At 46.7% G+C, this 20,431-nt stretch overlaps 1 protein-coding gene across 1 annotated transcript; it reads left to right on the top strand.

The window, feature by feature from the left end:
• Positions 1-15,105: 15,105 nt before the first annotated feature.
• Positions 15,106-19,665, top strand: LOC136606413 (ubiquinol-cytochrome-c reductase complex assembly factor 3-like). The gene is made up of 2 exons (XM_066589006.1): positions 15,106-15,310; positions 18,880-19,665. The coding sequence occupies exons 1-2, from the start codon at positions 15,191-15,193 to the stop codon at positions 19,009-19,011; spliced, it is 252 nt and encodes an 83-aa protein (XP_066445103.1). The 5' UTR covers positions 15,106-15,190; the 3' UTR covers positions 19,012-19,665.
• The last annotated feature ends 766 nt before the right edge of the window (positions 19,666-20,431 follow it).

The following is a 20,431-nucleotide window of genomic DNA, read 5'->3' as shown; positions in this document are numbered from 1 at the left end:
TGTTTTATATGTTATCAGTTTGGAAGATCGTAACAGGCAATTAATAGCAATAATATCAACCCCGGTGGCCAAGAAGGGGCCTACCGAGGAAATACGGACACTAGAAGAGACTTAAAGAATAGAGCTCAACAACAATTTGATTGTAACAATTGTGATTTATTTTGATAAAAAAGTTATTGCATATAATGTAAAACCAATAAAGACATCTTGAACCATAAGCAAAGCAGTAAGAAAAAATTACGATTTTCATTTTTTGGGCTATTGCGTCAATTTAAATACAGTTTTTTTTGTACAGCACATGTATAAATGAAGACTTTCACCCCAAAATGGATAGCCCTGTTTGTCCCGTGTTCAGAAACATACCCATTGTGGCCCTAATAGACTTACAGGACACATGGCTAGGCCTATAATGAAAGTAATACCCATTAGATTTCAGGGTACAACTGAATAAATTTCAGGCCCCATTGCCCACTTGTAGAGCCATTGAGCGGCCAAAACTATAAAGAACCCCCTCAAATGACCGTATTTTGAAAACTAGACCCCTTAACAAATTCATCTAGGGGTGTACTGCGTATTTTGACCCCACAGTATTTGAATGAATCTAAGCAAAGCAGAAGGAAAAAGTTACGATTTTCAATTTTTTTTGGCAATTTTTTAAATTTAAAAACAGTTTTTTTGTACAGTGTACATAGGAATGAAGACGGTCACCCCAAAATGGACACCCCCGTTTGTCCCGTGTTCAGAAACATACCCATTGTGACCCTAATTTACTTACAGGACCCATGGCAAGGCCTATAAAGGAGGGAACACCCGTTGGATTTCAGGGCACAACTGAATAAATTCCAGGCCCCATTGCTTATTTGTACGGAATAAAAATTGACTCCCTAAAAATCCCCCCCTCCCCCCCACACTCCACGCCCTTTTCGGCGTTCGCAAATCTTAGATAAAAGTAATAATGTGAACTGTGTGGTATTTCCAAAGACAGGGGTAATTACGGAGGCTGGTTGAAATGGGCCCATGGGGCAATAAAACCATGTATCCCCCCTCCTCTCATGCTTTTTGGGGGTCATTTCTTGACCTCAGTGGCGGGTATGGGGTGTAAAAAAGCGGCATTCCGTGAGTCTCCGTAAGCTTGCGGAGGTTCGGCGGTCTGACACAGAAGCCGCTCAACAAGCTGCTCCTGGAACTGCATGAAGGCAAGCATTCCCGGGGCTTCTTATTACAGGTAGCAGTCTGAATAACGCCGAGTTCACGCAGCCGTAGGTGGAATCCGCTTGCGGAGGCCCGCAGCGGATCCCATCTGTGAGCCCGGCTGTGACCCTGCGTACGGCCACGTAATGTACCGCGCATAACTGCCTACTCACACAGGCGGTCATGCGCAGTACACCTTTTTTTTGCTTGTATTTCCCGCATCGTCGCTTAGCAATGACGCGGGTACCCGCAGCCCGTACACAACGTAGTTGCGTATGGGGTGCGGGTATATCCGCGACCATGGAGCACAATAGGCTCTATGTTGCGGATATCCGCGGTAAAATAGAACCTGTTGCGTTCTCTTTTCTGCGAGAGGGTTACACAATTCCAACCAGCTAATGTGAGCGGAATTGTGTAATCCAATGCGATTGATCTGCGCAATACCACGGATCAGACGCATGCAGAATCTAATTCCTATCTGGTCATGTGAGACCGACCTATGTTAGAGCGCTACTTTTTTATTAGATGACCGGCGACCGCTCAACGAGGCCACCCGTCACTGCTCCAGGCTCTCGGCGACCGATGCTGAGAGCAAGGAGATTTTAAGTTTCCTGGGCTCCCCGACTCCTGCGCATGTGTCCGGCATTTTGCCGGCGGTCACATGTGCAGAATTCGGGAAGGTTCACGAAGGAGGATTGCGTCGGGGTGCAAATACGGAGGCCTCCGGTAAAAAGTTTCATCTCCTCTCACCGATCGCATCGGTGAGGGGAGATGAAACTTCAAATTTTTTTTTAACTTTTACGTGATCGCCATTATCCATTGGATAACGGCAAACACGTGACCAGGAACCACTCACCACGGCCCTCCGTGAAATCTCCAGGCTCTTGGCTACGTTTTGTAGCCAGGAGCAGGGAGAATTTAAATTATCCTGGCAATCCACAGCTTTTGTGCATGCGTCTGCCATTTTGGCGACGGGTGTGTGCGCAGAAGCTGGGGTAAGGTCCGCGGATTAATCCGGGGCCTTATGTACGTACTTTCATCCTCCCTCACGGATATGATCCGTGAGGGGAGATGAAACGTAAGCTTTTTAAACTTTTTTAAAACTTTTTAAAACTTTTTTTTACACTTTTTTTAACTTTACATGATCACTGGGTAACAGTGATCATGTCCCCGGTATAATTCCTCTGCTCCTGGCTACACATGGCAGCCAGGAGCAGAAGGATTTTGAATTTCCCGGGGCTCGAGCCCCTCTGTGCACGAAGGGGATTTCGGGTGCCGGGACAGCAGGGAGGACTGAGGTGAGTATTTTCACCTCCCCTCATGGATCCGATCCATGAGGGGAAGTGAAGCTTTTCTTTTTTTAAACTTTTTTTTCACTTTTCCGCGATCGCCGTTATCCATTGGATAACGGCGATCGCGGTACCGGGGACCGCTGACATCTCCTGCCTCCCGGCTACCTACAGGAGCCGGGAGCCAGGAGATTTTAAATCTCCCGCGGCTCCGGGCCTTCTGCGCATGCGGCTGACGTAATGCCGCCTGGCGCGCATGCGCAGACCGGCTTCGGGCCCGGAGGACGAGGAGAGCGGGGAGCAGTGCGGCGGACCCGGGTGAGTAATTTCAGCTGCCCTGATGGATCCGATCCATCAGGGCAGCTGAATCTTTAACTTTTTTTAACTTTTATGCGATCGGCGCTATCGATTGGATAGCGCCGATCGCATTGCCGGGGGGGGGGGGGGGGGCCGCAGCCCGGGATGACAGCTCCATGCTGTCGGTTATCTGCGGGCACAGACAGCATGGAGCTGTCACGTCCAGAGCCTAAGGGGCTTTATTCTCTGTAGGACGCATGTTTTTACGTCCTCAGAGAATAAAGCCCACTTCGGGAGGACGTAAAAACACTATGGCCTGGTCGTTAAGGGGTTATGTTATAACCTCTCGTGTGAATTCAATTTCACGGCATGTCAATTCATTTTTTTTTCCGCTGTGGCCTCACTTCCTTGTATGGGGAAAGAAAGCCGCAGCAGAATGCCGCGGGTTTTGAAGCTGCAGCTCACTGCTTTCCGCGGGATTTCCGTCTTGTATGAATCCAGCCTTACACTTTCCATTTTGACCAGTGTATTTCAAGTGTTGAAATCTGCAGCATGACTAGGAATGTTGTGGATTTAAAATCCTCATGCGGTGTTGTTGCAAAAATTTTTCTCTCCATGTTAAGATTTTTTAAATCTCCTCCGCATGAATTGTACTATAAATATTAGACCAGTAATAAATGTGCCCGTTGTCTGTACAATGCTGCAGAATATATATATATATGCTATACAATGCCCCCTTTACCAAAGCCAATTCTTCTTTGTACGAGTGAGTGATCTCATCGGCAGTTTGTTTGTAATTGCTCATGCAGAATGTTCAGACAGGTAGATCATCGCCGAAAATCGTTCACTTCTCGTCCAGTGCGTAACATTCCATACGAAACATTGAGTGGGGAGCGTTTAAACGTAACAAGAAGAGAGCGAACCGCCAATTTTAATACCGGCTGAAACTGAGCGATAAACAAAAAGTGAATGAAAAGTCCACAATGATTATCGCGTAATTTCATTTAAGTGAATTTTGAGTGACAATCGTTACGTGTAGATGGGCCTTAAGGGTATGGTCACACATAGCTAAAATGCTGCGGATTTTCCGCAGACGAAACCTCTCTGCTGTGAAATCCACAGCATTTCCACATCAAACACCACGTCAAAAATCACACCATTTGTACGGATGTTGACTCGGATTCAGCTGCGTGTCTACAGAGGATTTCCCCTTACACAAAAGCGCTCCTCGCACATCTGAGCGAGTGGAAAATCCGCAACATATCCGCCATGTGAGTGCGTATCCTAAATGAGTAAAATAAATAATCTCCAGTAGTAATGAACGATAGAAGAAATAAATAACTAAGGCCCAATACCCAAGGTTGGATTATCGCTGCAGAATTCGCGGCCAGACGTCCGTCGCGCATTTCACAGCAATGTCTGTCCATAGACACGCTATGTTAAAAAATTCTCACCTGCCCACGAGCAGAAATCAATTGCGATTTTTTTTTCCGCTCGCGTGGGAGAAGCGCAGCATGATCTATTTTGTGCGGGAAAATCGCACGGATGGCTTCCATTATAGTCAATCCGCGTCATAGCTCAGCACCGGCGCGTCATAGCTCAGCACCGGCGTGTCATGCGCTGCACTGCACATGTACGCCGGCCAAGACACAAACGGCAGATCCAGACATGCGAGTAAAGTGTCTCAGAGAGGCACCGGGTCTGATTCTGCTGCAGTCGGAATCCGATCCAGCCGTGGGCAGGAGGCCCAATAGTACTTGTAGTAAATGGTTTTTGGCATGAAGAAAATCCAAAACACGATGGCAAATTTACAGATTTTTTTCTTATCCCCATCCCTATAAAATACATGAAAAAGGTAAAAAAATTCCATGTACCCCAAACTTGTGCCAACAGAAACTACAACCGGTCACTCAATAAAACAAGCCCTAGTATGGCTTATTCACACGAACGCATTTGAACAGCATATTGCGCACGCAAAATTTGCGCGCGTAACATTCAGGGAATAGAATACATTGATTTCAATGGGTTCGTTCACATGAGCATATTTTGCGCATGGATTGGACCATGTTCTATTTTTGTGTGTATTGCGCACGAACACATCACATATTAAACTAATTTAACTCAATTGCCTATTGAAGCGGGAGCACGCTTGCGTTTTTTTTGTGTGTGTGTGCGTACAAAGAATAAAGAAAGACGAGTTTTCGGATCGTTTTGCGTGTCAAAATCGCACCTGCAGAACATGATGAGATGAAAGCATTGGTTTCAGTGGTTTCGTTTTCACGGCCGTGTTTTCGCGTCATATTACTTACTACACGCAAGAAAAAATAGGCCTTGCCCTATCTTTCTCGCATATAGTTTTTCTGCCGTGCGACCTCTCTGCTTTTTTTTGCTCGCGCGCAATAGTGCGAAGATTGACCTGGAAAAAAAAGATTTTTGACAGGTTGACGGCGAGCGTGTTAATGAAATCTGCTGTCGATGCGCGTTACATGTCGCGATCAATGTACATCAGGGCATGTAAAGGGTTTATGAAGAGAACGCACTGCCGCTGTGACATCATCGACACTACACGATATCATTGTAGAGGGCGGATGGATTGCTATGGCAACCAGATGTCATACACCAGTGTCCGGGTCTGCCATTGGCCGTGATCGCTATTGTGCGCAGTAATGCATTGTAGTACAGAAGTCCTGCAGTGCATTATCATAGCTGTAACAATATAAAAAAGGAGGCTCCATAGGGAAACATGGGGGATAGCAAAATGCAGAAAAATAGGAGAGGGCGCAATTTTTTCCCCTCAACATCGCATGGGTAAAAACATCGCAAATGTGAAGGAAATCATTGAAAATCATTGGTTTCATAATTCTGCATTTTCACTCACTTTTGCATCGCATGATTTTCTCACCAGTGCAAAGGCGCCCTAAGTGATAAAAAAAAAAGCCATTTGTACCCCAAAATGGTACCAGTAAAAACTACAGCTTGTCACATAAAAAAACAAGCCTATACAGAGCTCAGGCCACCGAGAAAAGTTATGGGACTTCTAATGCAACAATGTCAAAAAAGTAATCATTTCGGGGCGTGGCCTGATGCAGTTGGCGGCAGACGTATAGAGCTCGGCTCCGTCTCACAGACCCCTTAAAAAACGCTACTACAAGCGATCCCAGCACAGTCAAAGAAGAAAGAGAGGTACCTGAAGATCCAGGGAGCAAGATGCCGAAAAGAAGAGGAGGGAAAACACCGGTGCATAAGGTATCGGACTTCTTCTCCTCCCGCGGCCCGGCAATAGTGCAGACGGCTGAGCAAGATGGCGCCGTCCCGCGCACGAGCGCCGGAGCAAGCAGAGAAGAGCCGCGCTCCCGGACACCATCCCAGGCTTCATCTCCTAAAGAGGCTGTCAGTCCGGGCAAAAGGAGCGGAGGTGCAGCGAGGGAAGCATACCGCAACGGGGTGAGTGAAGAGGCTGAAAGGCTTCAAAACACACCGGCACAGATACCCAAAATGGCGCCGGTCGGCTCACAAACCCCATCCCTCTCCATATCCTCCTCCCCAGATATAAGCCCTGAGAAACAGAGGCCCCGTCTCTCAGCTTCTCCTATCCCCTGCACACAGCGTCTTCACTTCGGGGAAGATTTAATAAAAAATGTGCCTTCCTCTAGTCTCCCAGCATCAGAGGACTTTATAAAAAATATGATGCTCGCCCTGCATGAGTCTTTGCAGAAGGATATTCATGCCTTGTCATCCACAATAAACACCTCCATACAAGAGATAGAGGTCCGTACTGATCATATAGAAACAAAAATGGGAGAAGTTACGGCATCTCACAACAAACTGATAGATGCCCACTATACGTTAGAGGAAGAAGTAGAGAATATCAAGAATAAACTATCTGACTTAGAGGACAGGAGCAGGAGGAATAATGTCAAGCTAAGAGGAGTTCCAGAAAGTGTATCTCAACCAGAGTTAAAGCAGTATCTTACTGCATTGATAAAAAAGATACTCCCTGACTCTAATGAGCAAGAATGCACAATCGACAGGATACACAGGCTGGCTAAACCAAGTTTTTTACCAGACACCGTACCCCGCGATGTAATTGCCAGACTGCACTTTTATCACATAAAGGAAGAATTAATGGCAGCAGTGAGACGTACACAATCATTACCTTCCCCATATGCGGGCATTAGCTTCTACGCGGATTTGTCACAAGCCACAATAAAAGCCAGGAGAGCTTTTTCACAAGTAACCGCGTCCCTACGCTCAGCCAAAATCCCATATAAATGGGGGTTCCCAACGAAAATTATAATTCACAAGAACAATGTTATGCACGTTTTTTCTTCACCTGAAGCAGGGAAAAAAATCTTGGAAAAATGGAACATCCCGCTACAAGCAACGGACCATGAAGGGCTGAGGAAGGGGATCAACAGGCGCACACTACCATCTACTCCACAGAGAGAAGAACACCCCAATCCATAATGATCCAAGCTCAATGGACTGTCTGGGCCTACAAAATAAGTGAGTAAAAGGGGTCTCACCATGCAAGGCGGACTTTTATCCCCCAAAAAATTCATCAGGTTTACCCTGAGAATATGCATAAATTCAAGTGTTTTATGTTACAGGTCTTACACTTATACTACGTTGTTTACACAAATGTAAGGGTGTTTAAAGGAAGACCTATAGTTGCTATGTTACACAGAATTTGTAATGTTTTGTTCACGACCCACACCGTCAGTATAAATCTTACCATGAAGCTTTACAATAAAATTTTCCATGTCCATTAAAATTTACTCCCAGAATGTAAAGGGATTGAATACCCCCTTTAAGAGGTCCATGATCTGGAGGGATGCAAAGACAAATAAAGCAGACATCCTGTGTCTGCAAGAGACACATTTTAAGGGGACAGCTGCAGCAAAATTCTCGAATAAACACTACCCTCAAATTTTTTTAGCCAGCGCTCAAAATAAAAAACACACAGGAGTGGCAATCGCATTTAGTGAAAACACTCATTTCTCGGTAGAAAAACAATTAGTGGATCTGAAGGGGAGATACATTGTTTTGCAAGGTACTCTAAATAAAATACCCATTACTCTAGCTAATATTTATGCCCCAAACAGCTCCCAGATTTCCTTCCTGAACAACACAATTAAAAAAATTAGGAGAATTCAAAAGGGTAAATTGATCATTTGTGGGGATTTTAACATCATACCCAATAAAGAAATAGACTCCACAGCACAAACCAGAACAGCAGCAGTGTTGCAACCCTGGCTACACAAAGAGGGGTTATACGATACCTTTAGATGTCTTAATTCCACCTCAAGGGAGTACACTTTTTTTTCCCCAAGGCACAGAACGTTTTCACGTATAGACCTATTTATAGTGGATAGATGGACCCTTACTTCTATAGTAGAATCTAAGATAGGAACGACCACATGGTCCGACCATTCCCCGATACATTTAAAAATCAAAACAGATGCTCCTTTAAACCGAGTCAGGATATGGCGAAATGATATAAATTTACTCAAAACCCCTAAAGTTCAGGAACAAATAAATCTAGCTTTATTGGAATACTTCGCTTTAAACGAGAATCAAGATACAGATAAATTTACAATATGGAATGCGCATAAGGCTGTAATTAGGGGGGTTATGATAAAAATAAAAATCCAAGAAAGAAAGAGTAAACAAGCGAAAATAAACGCCTTACTAGAAAAAATACAGAAACAAGAAAAAATAGAACAGGATAACCCCCATAGTAAATCTTTATCAGATTTGATCCTTTTGAGAAACGAACTAAGAAAAGAATTATTAGATAGCTATAATAAAAATTTGTCTTACTCAAAAGCCACTTATTACTCCAACATTGATAAGCCATCAAAGTTGATGGCTAAACTAGCCAAATCAAGACCAGTAAAGGCAAAAATTCCGTATATAAACTGCAGTGAAAATCCTGCAATTAAGATTTCACATCCGCAGCACATTGCGGAGCAATTTAAGAAATTTTATGCTAACCTGTACAATCTGAAGAGTTGCAATATAACACCCCAGCCAACACCGGAAAGTATAGATAACTTCCTGAAAGGGATCTCTCTTCCTTCAATAGGAAAACAAAAAGAAGCTTTAAATAAGCCAATATCTATAAATGAAATAAATAAAGCTATAAACATATCAAAAAACCATAAGTCTCCGGGCCCGGATGGCCTGTCCAATGAGTACTATAAAATTTTTGCAACTATCTTATCCCCACGCTTAGTCAACGTCTTTAACGAATCCATGATCAGAGGTACGATGCCGGAAGAAATGCTCCAGGCCACGATAATAGCACTCCCTAAACCGGGGAAAAATCCCACCTCCCCAGCAAATTTTAGGCCCATTTCGCTTTTAAATTCAGACACAAAAATCTACTCGAAAATCTTGGCCTTGAGACTGTTAGAAATCCTGCCAGATATAATACATAGTGATCAAGTGGGGTTTACCAAGGGAAGAAATGCGTCAGATGGAGCACGTAGAACTCAAAACTTGATAGAAATGGTGGGCCCGAGTCGGACGCCTTCTCTCTTCCTTTCCCTGGATGCAGAGAAGGCGTTCGATAGGGTCCACTGGGGATTCGCTTTTGCGGTCCTCCGGAAATTTGGAGTGGACGGCAACTTTCTGAACGCAGTTCAAGCTCTCTACACAAAACCCTCCGCAAGAGTGCTAGTGGATGGAGCTTTATCGTCCTCTTTTGGTATAACTAACGGAACTCGACAGGGATGCCCCTTATCTCCCTTACTATTTGTAATGTTCATCGAACCGCTAGCAGAGGCAATTAGATCAGGTATCAAAATAAGAGGGATACCAACGAACCTAAGACAGCACAAGATTGGACTTTTCGCCGACGACATTCTTTTGTCTTTGGTCGACCCTTTAAACTCCCTAAGGAAAGTCCAAAAACGCATATCTCAATTTAGTGATGCTTCTTACTATAAGTTAAACTCAGATAAATCGATAATTCTCGGCTTCAACATAGATAAGAATTTGGAAAAAGACATTAAAGGGGAATTTCCTTTCAGATGGTGCACGGAAGTACCATACTTGGGAATAAAAATATGTCAATCTAGGGAGAGGATTGTGCCTTCCAATTTAGACCCACTATTAAATACAATTAAAAAAGAACTAGATGATTTAAAAAAAAAAGAGTTCTCATGGATTGGCAAGATAGTTCTGTACAAGATGCTGATTCTACCGAAAATCCTGTACATATTTCGCACATTAGCTTATCCTATCCCAAGAAACAGTATTGCAAGCTTCCAAAAGCAACTATTAATGTTTATCTGGAATGGGAAAAGACCCAGAATAGCAGCATCAATCCTGTATTTACGAAAAGGACAAGGAGGACTGGGAGTACCGAACCTACTTGCATACTACCAGGCGATTATCATAAATCAATCAAGTGTCTGGCTAAGAGAGTCCCATATACCTCCGTGGGGCTATATAGAAAAATATAAAAACCACAATAGACCCTTGGGACCACTAATTAGGGCCTCTATTATGGAAACGTTGTACCCCAAAGATATTCCAACACTGGATACACAAAATCTTCCCCCCATGATGAAACAGACTATAAGATGTTGGAAGGACTTGGCATACAAATTTAAGTCCGTACCCCGCATTTCATCTCTACATATCCCTATAGAAATCCTCTCGTATATTATTCAGGATGTAAACATAAGGGAATGGAAAAAGAAAGGTATTGAATCTATAACGGACCTAATAGAAAATAATAAACCCCTTACGTTTAGACAAATGCAAGAAAAATTTAACATGCCAAATTCAGAGTTGTATTCATATATGAGAATAACCTCCTTCCTAAACAATACTCATCTAGAGAGATGCTCTCTGCCTATACAAGTTGAAGATCTACTTCATAACTGCGAGACCCCCCAAAACACATTGACAAGAACAATATACGACAATATATCGGGGAACATGAACAACATTAAAAAAATGCATTTAATAAACTGGGAGCGAGACCTGGGGAAAAACTTTTCTCCATCACAATGGGTTAAATCTTTCACATGGGCAAATAAAGCCACTCTTTCAGCTAATTTAATTCAAACCCATCAAAAGGTGGTCTCGAGATGGTATTACACACCACTGAAATTAGCAAAATGTTTTGAAAATGTAAAAAATGTGTGCTGGAGAGGATGTGGAGGTGAAGGGTCTCTTCTTCACTTGTTTTGGACATGCCCCAAGGCACAAGTATATTGGAAAGAGGTGTTTAAGAGGGTACATGACATTATGGGGGAGAGGTTGGTATACTCCCCACATCTAGCCCTTCTACTCCTAAATTGCAAAACCATTCCCAAAAAGAAAAGGAAGTGGGTTTGCCACTTCCTACTAGCGGCAAAAAATTTAATCGCGAGACACTGGAAATTGGAACACCTTCCAAAAATTACAGTCCTGATGGAAATGATGACAGAGCATTGTTGTTACGAAAGGCTGTATGCAAAAAATAATAACTGTCTGCATAAATTTAATGATGTCTGGAAGAACTGGCTGGAACACAGGTTGTGAACTGTTTTAAGTTTGTTTTAAGTTTGTTTAAAGTAAAAATTTAAAAAATTATAACATTTTACCAGGTTAAATAACAACTAGATTAAACAATGTCTCACTCTTGAATTTCATGCGCTAATTTGTGTTATGTTTGTAATAACTCAAAGTCAGTATACAGTATGCCTCCAATGCTAATAAAATACTCCATAATGAGGCGGTAAAAAAAAATAAAAAAAAAAAAAAAAATTATCATTTCTAAAAACAAGGGTTTTTATTGTACGAAACTGGAAAAATCCTAAAAGTTTTTTTGGAGGATTGTCATAATCATAACGATGCTCAGAAAACAGCTCATTTATGCTGCATGATTACCGCTGTGAAAAAAAAAATAACATAACAAGAATGGCAGAATTGATCTTTTCTCTCCCAAAAAAGATGAAAATAAGTTTTTTACATTAATGCACCCCGAAAATGGTACCCACAAAAACTACAATTTGCCACACAAAAACACAAGCCGTCATACGGCCATGTTAACGGAAAAATAAAAAACCTATGACTTTCAGAATGAAAATCTTCAAAAGTCATCACATCATTTTGGCCAAAATAGGCCGTGTCACTAAGGGGTTAAAGTTCGTTCTTAACTGCCGTGTGAGAATACAGGATGAGAATAAGTCCCACCCCAGTATGGTGGCTCCTCCGACATGCTCCTCACCCCCACCCCAGTATGGTGGCTCCTCCGACATGCTCCTCACCCCCAGCCCAGTATGGTGTCTCCTCCGGCATGCTCCTCACCCCCACCCGAGTATGGTGGCTCCTCCGACATGCTCCTCACCCCCAGCCCAGTATGGTGTCTCCTCCGACATGCTCCTCACCCCCACCCGAGTATGGTGGCTCCTCCGACATGCTCCTCACCCCCAGCCCAGTATGGTGGCTCCTCCAACATGCTCCTCACCCCCACCCCAGTATGGTGGCTCCTCCGACATGCTCCTCACCCCCCAGCCCAGTATGGTGGCTCCTCCAACATGCTCCTCACCCCCACCCCAGTATGGTGGCTCCTCCGACATGCTCATCACCCCCACCCCAGTATAGTGGCTCCTCCGACATGCTCCTCACCCCCAGCCCAATATGGTGGCTCCTCCGACATGCTCCTCACCCCCACCCCAGTATGGTGGCTCCTCCGACATGCTCCTCACCCCCACCCCAGTATGGTGGCTCCTCCGACATGCTCCTCACCCCCACCCCAATATGGTGGCTCTTCCGACATGCTCCTCACCCCCACCCCAGTATGGTGTCTCCTCCGACATGCTCCTCATCCCCACCCCAGTATGGTGGCTCCTCCGACATGCTCATCACCCCCACCCCAGTATGGTGGCTCCTCCGACATGCTCCTCACCCCCACCCCAGTATGGTGGCTCCTCCGACATGCTCATCACCCCCACCCCAGTATAGTGGCTCCTCCGACATGCTCCTCACCCCCACCCTAGTATGGTGGCTCCTCCGACATACTCATCACCCCCACCCCAGTATGGTGGCTCCTCCGACATGCTCCTCACCCCCACCCCAGTATGGTGGCTCCTCCGGCATGCTCCTCACCCCCACCCCAGTATGGTGGCTCCTCCGACATGCTCCTCACCCCCACCCCAGTATGGTGGCTCCTCCGACATGCTCCTAACCCCCACCCCAGTATGGTGGCTCCTCCGACATGCTCCTCACCTCCACCCCAGTATAATGGCCCCTCCTACATAGGCCGCTTTTTCGCAGCGGGATCTGACCCGCACCCCTGCAGTGACCAGGCTCCGGCTCTGTGATGTAGCGGCTGCCGCCCAGCTGGCGCATGTGCAGAGTGAACCCGGGGCGCCGGGAGTGACATTTCTGTGCGAGCCTCTGCGAGAAATAGAGCATGCCGCAATTTGTTTTCTGTGTGTGTTTTCACACGGACAAATCACAGCTGTCTGCATAGAATTGCGTTTTGTAATGCAATCCTATGTAGGCGGGCACAGGCGGAAACTCTGCGGGAAATCCCACCGCGGAATTTCCGCCCGTGTTCAGGGGGCCGTACTCATCACCCCCAGCCCGGTATGGTGGCCCCACCTACATACTCATCACCCCCAGCCCGGTATGGTGGCCCCACCTACATACTCATCACCCCCAGCCCGGTATGGTGGCCCCTCCTACATACTCATCACCCCCAGCCCGGTATGGTGGCCCCACCTACATACTCATCACCCCCAGCCCGGTATGGTGGCCCCACCTACATACTCATCACCCCCAGCCCGGTATGGTGGCCCCTCCTACATACTCATCACCCCCAGCCCGGTATGGTGGCCCCTCCTACATACTCATCACCCCCAGCCCGGTATGGTGGCCCCACCTACATACTCATCACCCCCAGCCCGGTATGGTGGCCCCACCTACATACTCATCACCCCCAGCCAGGTATGGTGGCCCCTCCTACATACTCATCACCCCCAGCCAGGTATGGTGGCCCCACCTACATACTCATCACCCCCAGCCCGGTATGGTGGCCCCTCCTACATACTCATCACCCCCCCCAGCCCGGTATGGTGGTTCCTCCTACATACTCATCACCCCCAGCCCGGTATGGTGGCCCCACCTACATACTCATCACCCCCAGCCCGGTATGGTGGCCCCACCTACATACTCATCACCCCCAGCCAGGTATGGTGGCCCCTCCTACATACTCATCACCCCCAGCCAGGTATGGTGGCCCCACCTACATACTCATCACCCCCAGCCCGGTATGGTGGCCCCTCCTACATACTCATCACCCCCAGCCAGGTATGGTGGCCCCACCTACATACTCATCACCCCCAGCCCGGTATGGTGGCCCCTCCTACATACTCATCACCACAGGCCCGGTATGGTGGCCCCACCTACATACTCATCACCCCCAGCCAGGTATGGTGGCCCCACCTACATACTCATCACCCCCAGCCAGGTATGGTGGCCCCACCTACATACTCATCACCCCCAGCCCGGTATGGTGGCCCCACCTACATACTCATCACCCCCAGCCCGGTATGGTGGCCCCTCCTACATACTCATCACCCCCAGCCCGGTATGGTGGCCCCACCTACATACTCATCACCCCCAGCCCGGTATGGTGGCCCCTCCTACATACTCATCACCCCCCCCCCAGCCCGGTATGGTGGCTCCTCCTACATACTCATCACCCCCAGCCCGGTATGGTGGCCCCTCCTACATACTCATCACCCCCCCCAGCCCGGTATGGTGGCTCCTCCTACATACTCATCACCCCCCCAGCCCGGTATGGTGGCTCCTCCTACATACTCATCACTGCAGCCCCTCCCTGCACGCATATTAACATCTTCATCAGCACTTCTGCCCTATTCCTGCAATTCCAGCAACCTGATTATTTATTTGGGTTGGCTGATTCACAAGTGCGGATGAAAATGTTAATGTGCCCCCCCCCCCCCATATATTCCTAATCGAACACCACCTCTACTCGAGCCAACCTAAACAACCAATCACCGTGAATCAGCCAAAGCAAATAACCAATCACCGTGAATCAGCCAAAGCAAATAACCAATCACCGTGAATCAGCCAAAGCAAATAACCAATCACCGTGAATCAGCCAAAGCAAATAACTAATCACCGTGAATGAGTAAATCCACACAACCAATCAGGTTGCAAATGGTGTGGAGATGGGGTGCAAAAAGCTAAAACGCCCCCCTCCCACCCGCACATAGCAGTCCCCACTCTACACACGTCACAAGCCCGGTCCACAGCAGCGAGCACCTCCCAGAGCTCCTCCCCTCTCTACCCGGTCAGGTGACGTCAACTGGACTCCTCCCCCTCCGCGCTCCCATGACGTCAGCAGAGCTGATCGCCCTGTAGTCTGTGTACCACCGGTCATGTCGACCGCGTACAGGCTGGTGGTCGGCTCCCTCTGGCTCGCCGGCTGCACGGGGCTCGGCTGTTTACTCTGGTCGTTTATGGCACCGAAGCAGGAGCAGTTATTAGAAATGCGGATGGTAAGCAGCGCCCCACTAGGGAGCCATGAAGCTGCGATAAGGAATGGTGACAGTCTGCTGCCAACACCTTGTGCCCATGGGCACTACCATGCACTGCAAAAGGGGGCACCCAAAGAATAAGCGCCCCCTGAGTCATCCCACATGGGGTGTTGCAGTCACGTGACCGGCTTGTCCTGCAGGCTGGGCTCAGCTGGAGTCACGTGACTGTTTGCACGCACTTTATGCAAAGAATGGAACATTAGATTTTAATGGTTTTGTTAACTTAAGCGCATTTCCAGCGCATTTCAGTTGCGCCAAAAACACAGCATGCGCTATTTCCCCATTCGTACACCAAAAGCCCCCATAGTGATGTGCAAAATACACCAGGAGTGGCGTGATACGCTGCGTAATTGTGCTAGAAAAAGAACGCGTCTTGTGTTTGTCTGCGGCATCGGCGCATGTGTTTTCTGTTCACACAAACGTGCAGTAAAATACGCCGATGTGTCTCCGAAAAAACATTGCGCAAAAGCGCTGTGCTCATGCACGCTGCTTTTTTTTTTGGGTGAGAGCGTCTTAGTGTTGGCATGGTAACTGCATATAGGCAAGGAATCAATCTCAATTTAGTTTTAAAAAATGCTGCTGCCACAAGTTGCCGTGGTGATGTGCCACCCGTACAGACTGGGGGTTTGTCATTAAAACAATCCCCTGTCCCTGGCTGGGTCCTCCTAAAATAACCGGAGGGTTTACTCTCCTCTCCCGGGACACAGCAGACAGCCGGTCCTGGCATTGGCGGTGACTTCCGCATAGAGGGCTGGGTGGAAGCATTTGACCGCTGTGGCCAATCAGAGACACATCTGCAAACTCCTGGCATCATGGTGGCCCGGATATTAGCGCTGATGCTAGGAGTGCTGATGGTGAGGATGTGGCCTCTGATTGGCCGCCGCGGTCACATGCTTCCACCTAGCCCAGAAGTCGCCACCAATGCTGGCCCCGGCTGTCAGCTGTGTACCTGGCCCCACATTTGTTATTTTAGGTAGGGCCTGGCATTGGTGACCGGGTTTTGTTTAAATGACAAAACCCCTTTAAGGTTTCTTTTTAAAAAGGGCAATTATTAACCAAATAATCACTGGAAACGGTAAATTCTGGAGATAGTCGTCCTGCGTATAAGTGACTGCCAACAGGGCACTGGGCTACAAATCGCTCATTTGTTGGAGTCGGTCACATGTTTTATTTTATCTTGCCTAATGGGCCCAACAGTCATCCCATGTAAGGGTGCCTTTACTGATGGCTACGGAGGTGACATCACCATAGCGCAATATACCATCCCTAACTTAAAGGGGTATTCTCACCACAGCCAGTTATCCTCTAGATAATGCAGCCCTGGCGCTGTGGGCAGCCTGGTATGGGCATGTGCACCACCATTCACTTCAGTGGTACAGCAAAAAATTGCGCCGTTCAAACATTTGACTATCTCTGGTAGTCCCATTGACGTCAGTAGAGCTGAGGTGCACAATGCACATCCTCCACTGCCTGTATCCTCAGGATCGATGAGGGATCGGATGGCTGGACTCCCACTGAACATAAAGTGAGAGCATATCCTAGTGATATGCATCAGGTTATCAGAAGGGAGTTCCCCTGTTAAGTACCATCCTAAGGCCCCTTGTCTACGGCTGTAGCCAAATTTGCCCAGCGACATTCCTCGGCCATTCACACTGGTGTATCACGTGAAAAATACGCTGTAGCGCGGAATTCTGTCGGTCTGCAGAAATCCTCGGATCGACTTCTAATAGCCTAAATAGTGGCAGCTGTCTTTTCCCTTTTTTTCAGCTCTCATAGGAGTCAATGGGAGCTTCCAGTGTTTTTCGTCAAAAGATAGGCCAAGACTTATCTTTTGATGCAGCGTGAGAAATCAGCGTCTGAAAATGTCTTCCATGTTTTGACACTGCGATATATAATTTTCTTTCTTTTTAACCCGCCCACAAATTGCCCATGTGAACGCATGCATTGGCATCCAATGCTTCACATGGTCGTGATTTTCGGCTGACGTTTTTTATGATTTAAATTGCTGGAAAACGTAATAAATTACCAGAATGGGCCCTTTTACACTAAATAATGATTACTTAGGTTCTCGCTAGATCGTGAGAATCTAAACGATAATCATTAAGTTTAAACGCTGCCAACGGGTAGAGCGATAAGCGAATAAGTTAACGTTCAGTTTGTTCAGGCCTAAAATTCACATGCGATCAGCTTGTGTAATCAGGCAGTCCTTCATCTACAACTGCCTGTTCCCTGTGAAGGGAGGCGGGCGGAAGCGATCTCCAGGCCGCTCCACCTCCATTCAGGTCATGCTGGCTTTATTCATCAGCTCACGATGAAAAGGATGAGCTGCCATAACAAATGACTCCGTGGTTTTATTGCTATGGAATTGAATGTACAGCTCTAACCATTCGACTGGCGAGGGGAGATTATGATCGCTGTTAGGGCTGTCTGACACGAGCGTTTTTTTTTTACCATGTAGTACGCGGTAACAAAATTTACATTACTTTCAACTGTGCCTCTGACATACGGCATGCGAATTGCACACATAAAAAAGAATCCAACATGCTCTATCTTGGCATGTATTAAGCTCGCCTACACGCCAAGATAGTGTGTGGGGATTAGTTCACTCTTGCGGGTACGAATTCCGTATTCTGTGAGCGAAAGAAAAATCTTAACCTGCTCTATTTTAATGTGGATTCCACGTGGCCGGCTTCAATAGATGTCTATGGAGGTGTGCGATCTGCAGCCAATATGCAATTAACATTGCGTATGGATAGGAGAATAGATAGAAATGCCAGCGAGTTCTTTCTGTCCTTCCCGACGATACACTGTGCATTCACGTACATCTATGCAGAAAACTGCACGCATCCAGGATCACTTGCAATTATTTTTCTCGAAGGATTGCAGGTCTTCTGCTGCAGCAATCCACATGCAGACTCCAGCCCGTTCGTGCGAGCCTGGCCTAATGGGATTTTTTGATATTGAGATGTTATTTTTATGCTTTGCAGACAAGCGGAAATTTCCGTGGCGGAATTTCCGCCGCTGGAAGCCTGCATAGGATTGCGTTAACAAACGCAATCCTATGCAGACGGCTGCGGTTTGGCCGCGTGAAATCTTGCGCGATAAACAAACCGCGGCATGTTCTCTTTCTGTGCAGGGCTCACTCACCCGCCGCCAGCTCCGGTCTGCACATGCGCTGGCAGCCAGCACATGAAAGATCCGGAGCTGCAGGGCGCGGGTGAGTATGCGCTGCTCTCTGCAGACGCTCGGGTCGGGTCCCACAGCGAGAATTTTCACTGCCGGATCCAACCCGGCCGTCTGCAGGCGGCCTTATTTGTATGTATGACTTGTTTCTTACATGCTGATCTACTCATAAAAAAATTCCTTAAATATTGCTAATCTCTAGCCCATTTATCGGCCAGAAAATCTCCTTTTATGTGTGAAAATGATAACAATGTACCCTGGCAAAAAATGTAAGCTATTGTGAAGATGCCAAAAAATGTTTTTTTTTTTCTTAAGTGTTACTCACTTTTATGATATCCATATTACAGAAGGAAATGAAGGTAAACCCGGCTATGATGGCAGAGTTGCGCGCGCAAAACGAGATTGTACTTCAAGCCCTTAAAGAGGCTGCAGAGACCAACGTGAACATCACCAACAAACCTCAATGGAGGTCCAGATGATAAGGACCGCCAGCAAACATGTCACAGAGCAGATCAGCCACATGAAGCATCTGATCCTGACCCAGGCGCTCATTACTGATGGGGTTGCAGTTTGTCTATTGAGATTTAAGCAATCGAACTGTATTTGGATCCTACAGAAGACTTTTCCTGTATGTCTGAAATACAGGCAAATAGAACTATCTGAAGAGGAAATCTATATACTGTATTGGCCTATTCATGTAACAGGCACTAAACAAGCAAATCTATGAAATGCCCATAAAGGGTTCAATTAATAAGTATGAAGAACTCCCATAGGAACGAGAAAACCGTACAAAGCCCCCCAAACTCTGGTTCCAGAAGCTTGACCCCCACTATTTATAGATTGTTCTTGCCACTGTCCAAAGTGCTCTGTTTGAGTGGCACTTTAGGGTCTGTCCAGATAAGTTCTGCTGCAATTGTGTCGAATCTGCGGCAAAAAACACGTGTTACAAGCAGACTTGCCGCAGGTATAGGATGACAATCTGCGGTATTTGAACATTCTCACCATATGGAATTCTGAAAATCCCATCCATTTATTGTACTTTGCTACATACATGTAAAGTCTGCTCCGTCTGGACCTTCCTGCTAGGTGCTAATGGGTGTAATATAGTATATTAAAATCATTTGTGTTGGATTAACTGTTTGTCTTCATTGTTTTTCTTAATCGTTGTACAGAGAGATAAGGCCGGTTCCACTGCAGATCTGGACAAAATACTGGAAGAAGCAGCACTGCATGCGACGCTTTTTCTACCATCTGCTGCTGGGTGGAAACCGAACGGCACCATTATAATCAATGGGGTCTATTTGGCGCTATACGTTTCCATCCTGAGACGGAGCCATTTGGCCACAGGGATTCCCCTTTTCTGCTTCACGAACGGAGCAGGAAACTGGAACTCCCAACAGAGGCGTGAAACCACCTAATTTGCTTTGAATGCCTCTATATTGGGAGCTATTGGCACCCACGCTTTAAAAAAATTAATCTTATTTGTATAGGGCACACTTAAAGGGGTTGTCCCGCGAAAGCAAGTGGGGTTATACACTTCTGTATGGCCATATTAATGCACTTTGTAATGTACATCGTGCATTAATTATGAGCCATACAGAAGTTATTCACTTACCTGTTCGTTGCTAGCGTCCTCGTCTCCATGGTGCCGTCTAATTTCAGCGTCTAATCGCCCGATTAGACGCGCTTGCGCAGTCCGGTCTTCTCCGTGGTGAATGGGACCGCTCGTGCCGGAGAGCTGGTCCTCGTAGCTCCGCCCCGTCACGTGTGCCGATTCCAGCCAATCAGGAGGCTGGAATCGGCAATGGACCGCACAGAGCCCACGGTGCACCATGGGAGAAGACCCGCGGTGCATCGTGGGTGAAGATCCCGGCGGCCATCTTGCTAAGGTAAGGAAGA

Source organism: Eleutherodactylus coqui, chromosome 1 (genome assembly GCF_035609145.1).
Source record: "Eleutherodactylus coqui strain aEleCoq1 chromosome 1, aEleCoq1.hap1, whole genome shotgun sequence".
NCBI classification, from domain to species: domain Eukaryota; kingdom Metazoa; phylum Chordata; class Amphibia; order Anura; family Eleutherodactylidae; genus Eleutherodactylus; species Eleutherodactylus coqui.
This window is presented reverse-complemented; position numbering and strand designations above follow the sequence as displayed.

Excerpts from the sequence above, each read along its gene's own strand:
- LOC136606413 (XM_066589006.1), top strand. The coding sequence starts at position 15,191 with ATGTCGACCGCGTACAGGCTGGTGGTCGGCTCCCTCTGGCTCGCCGGC. Across the intron at positions 15,311-18,879 it reads AGTTATTAGAAATGCGGATG|AAGGAAATGAAGGTAAACCC; the intron begins GTAAGCAGCGCC and ends TCCATATTACAG.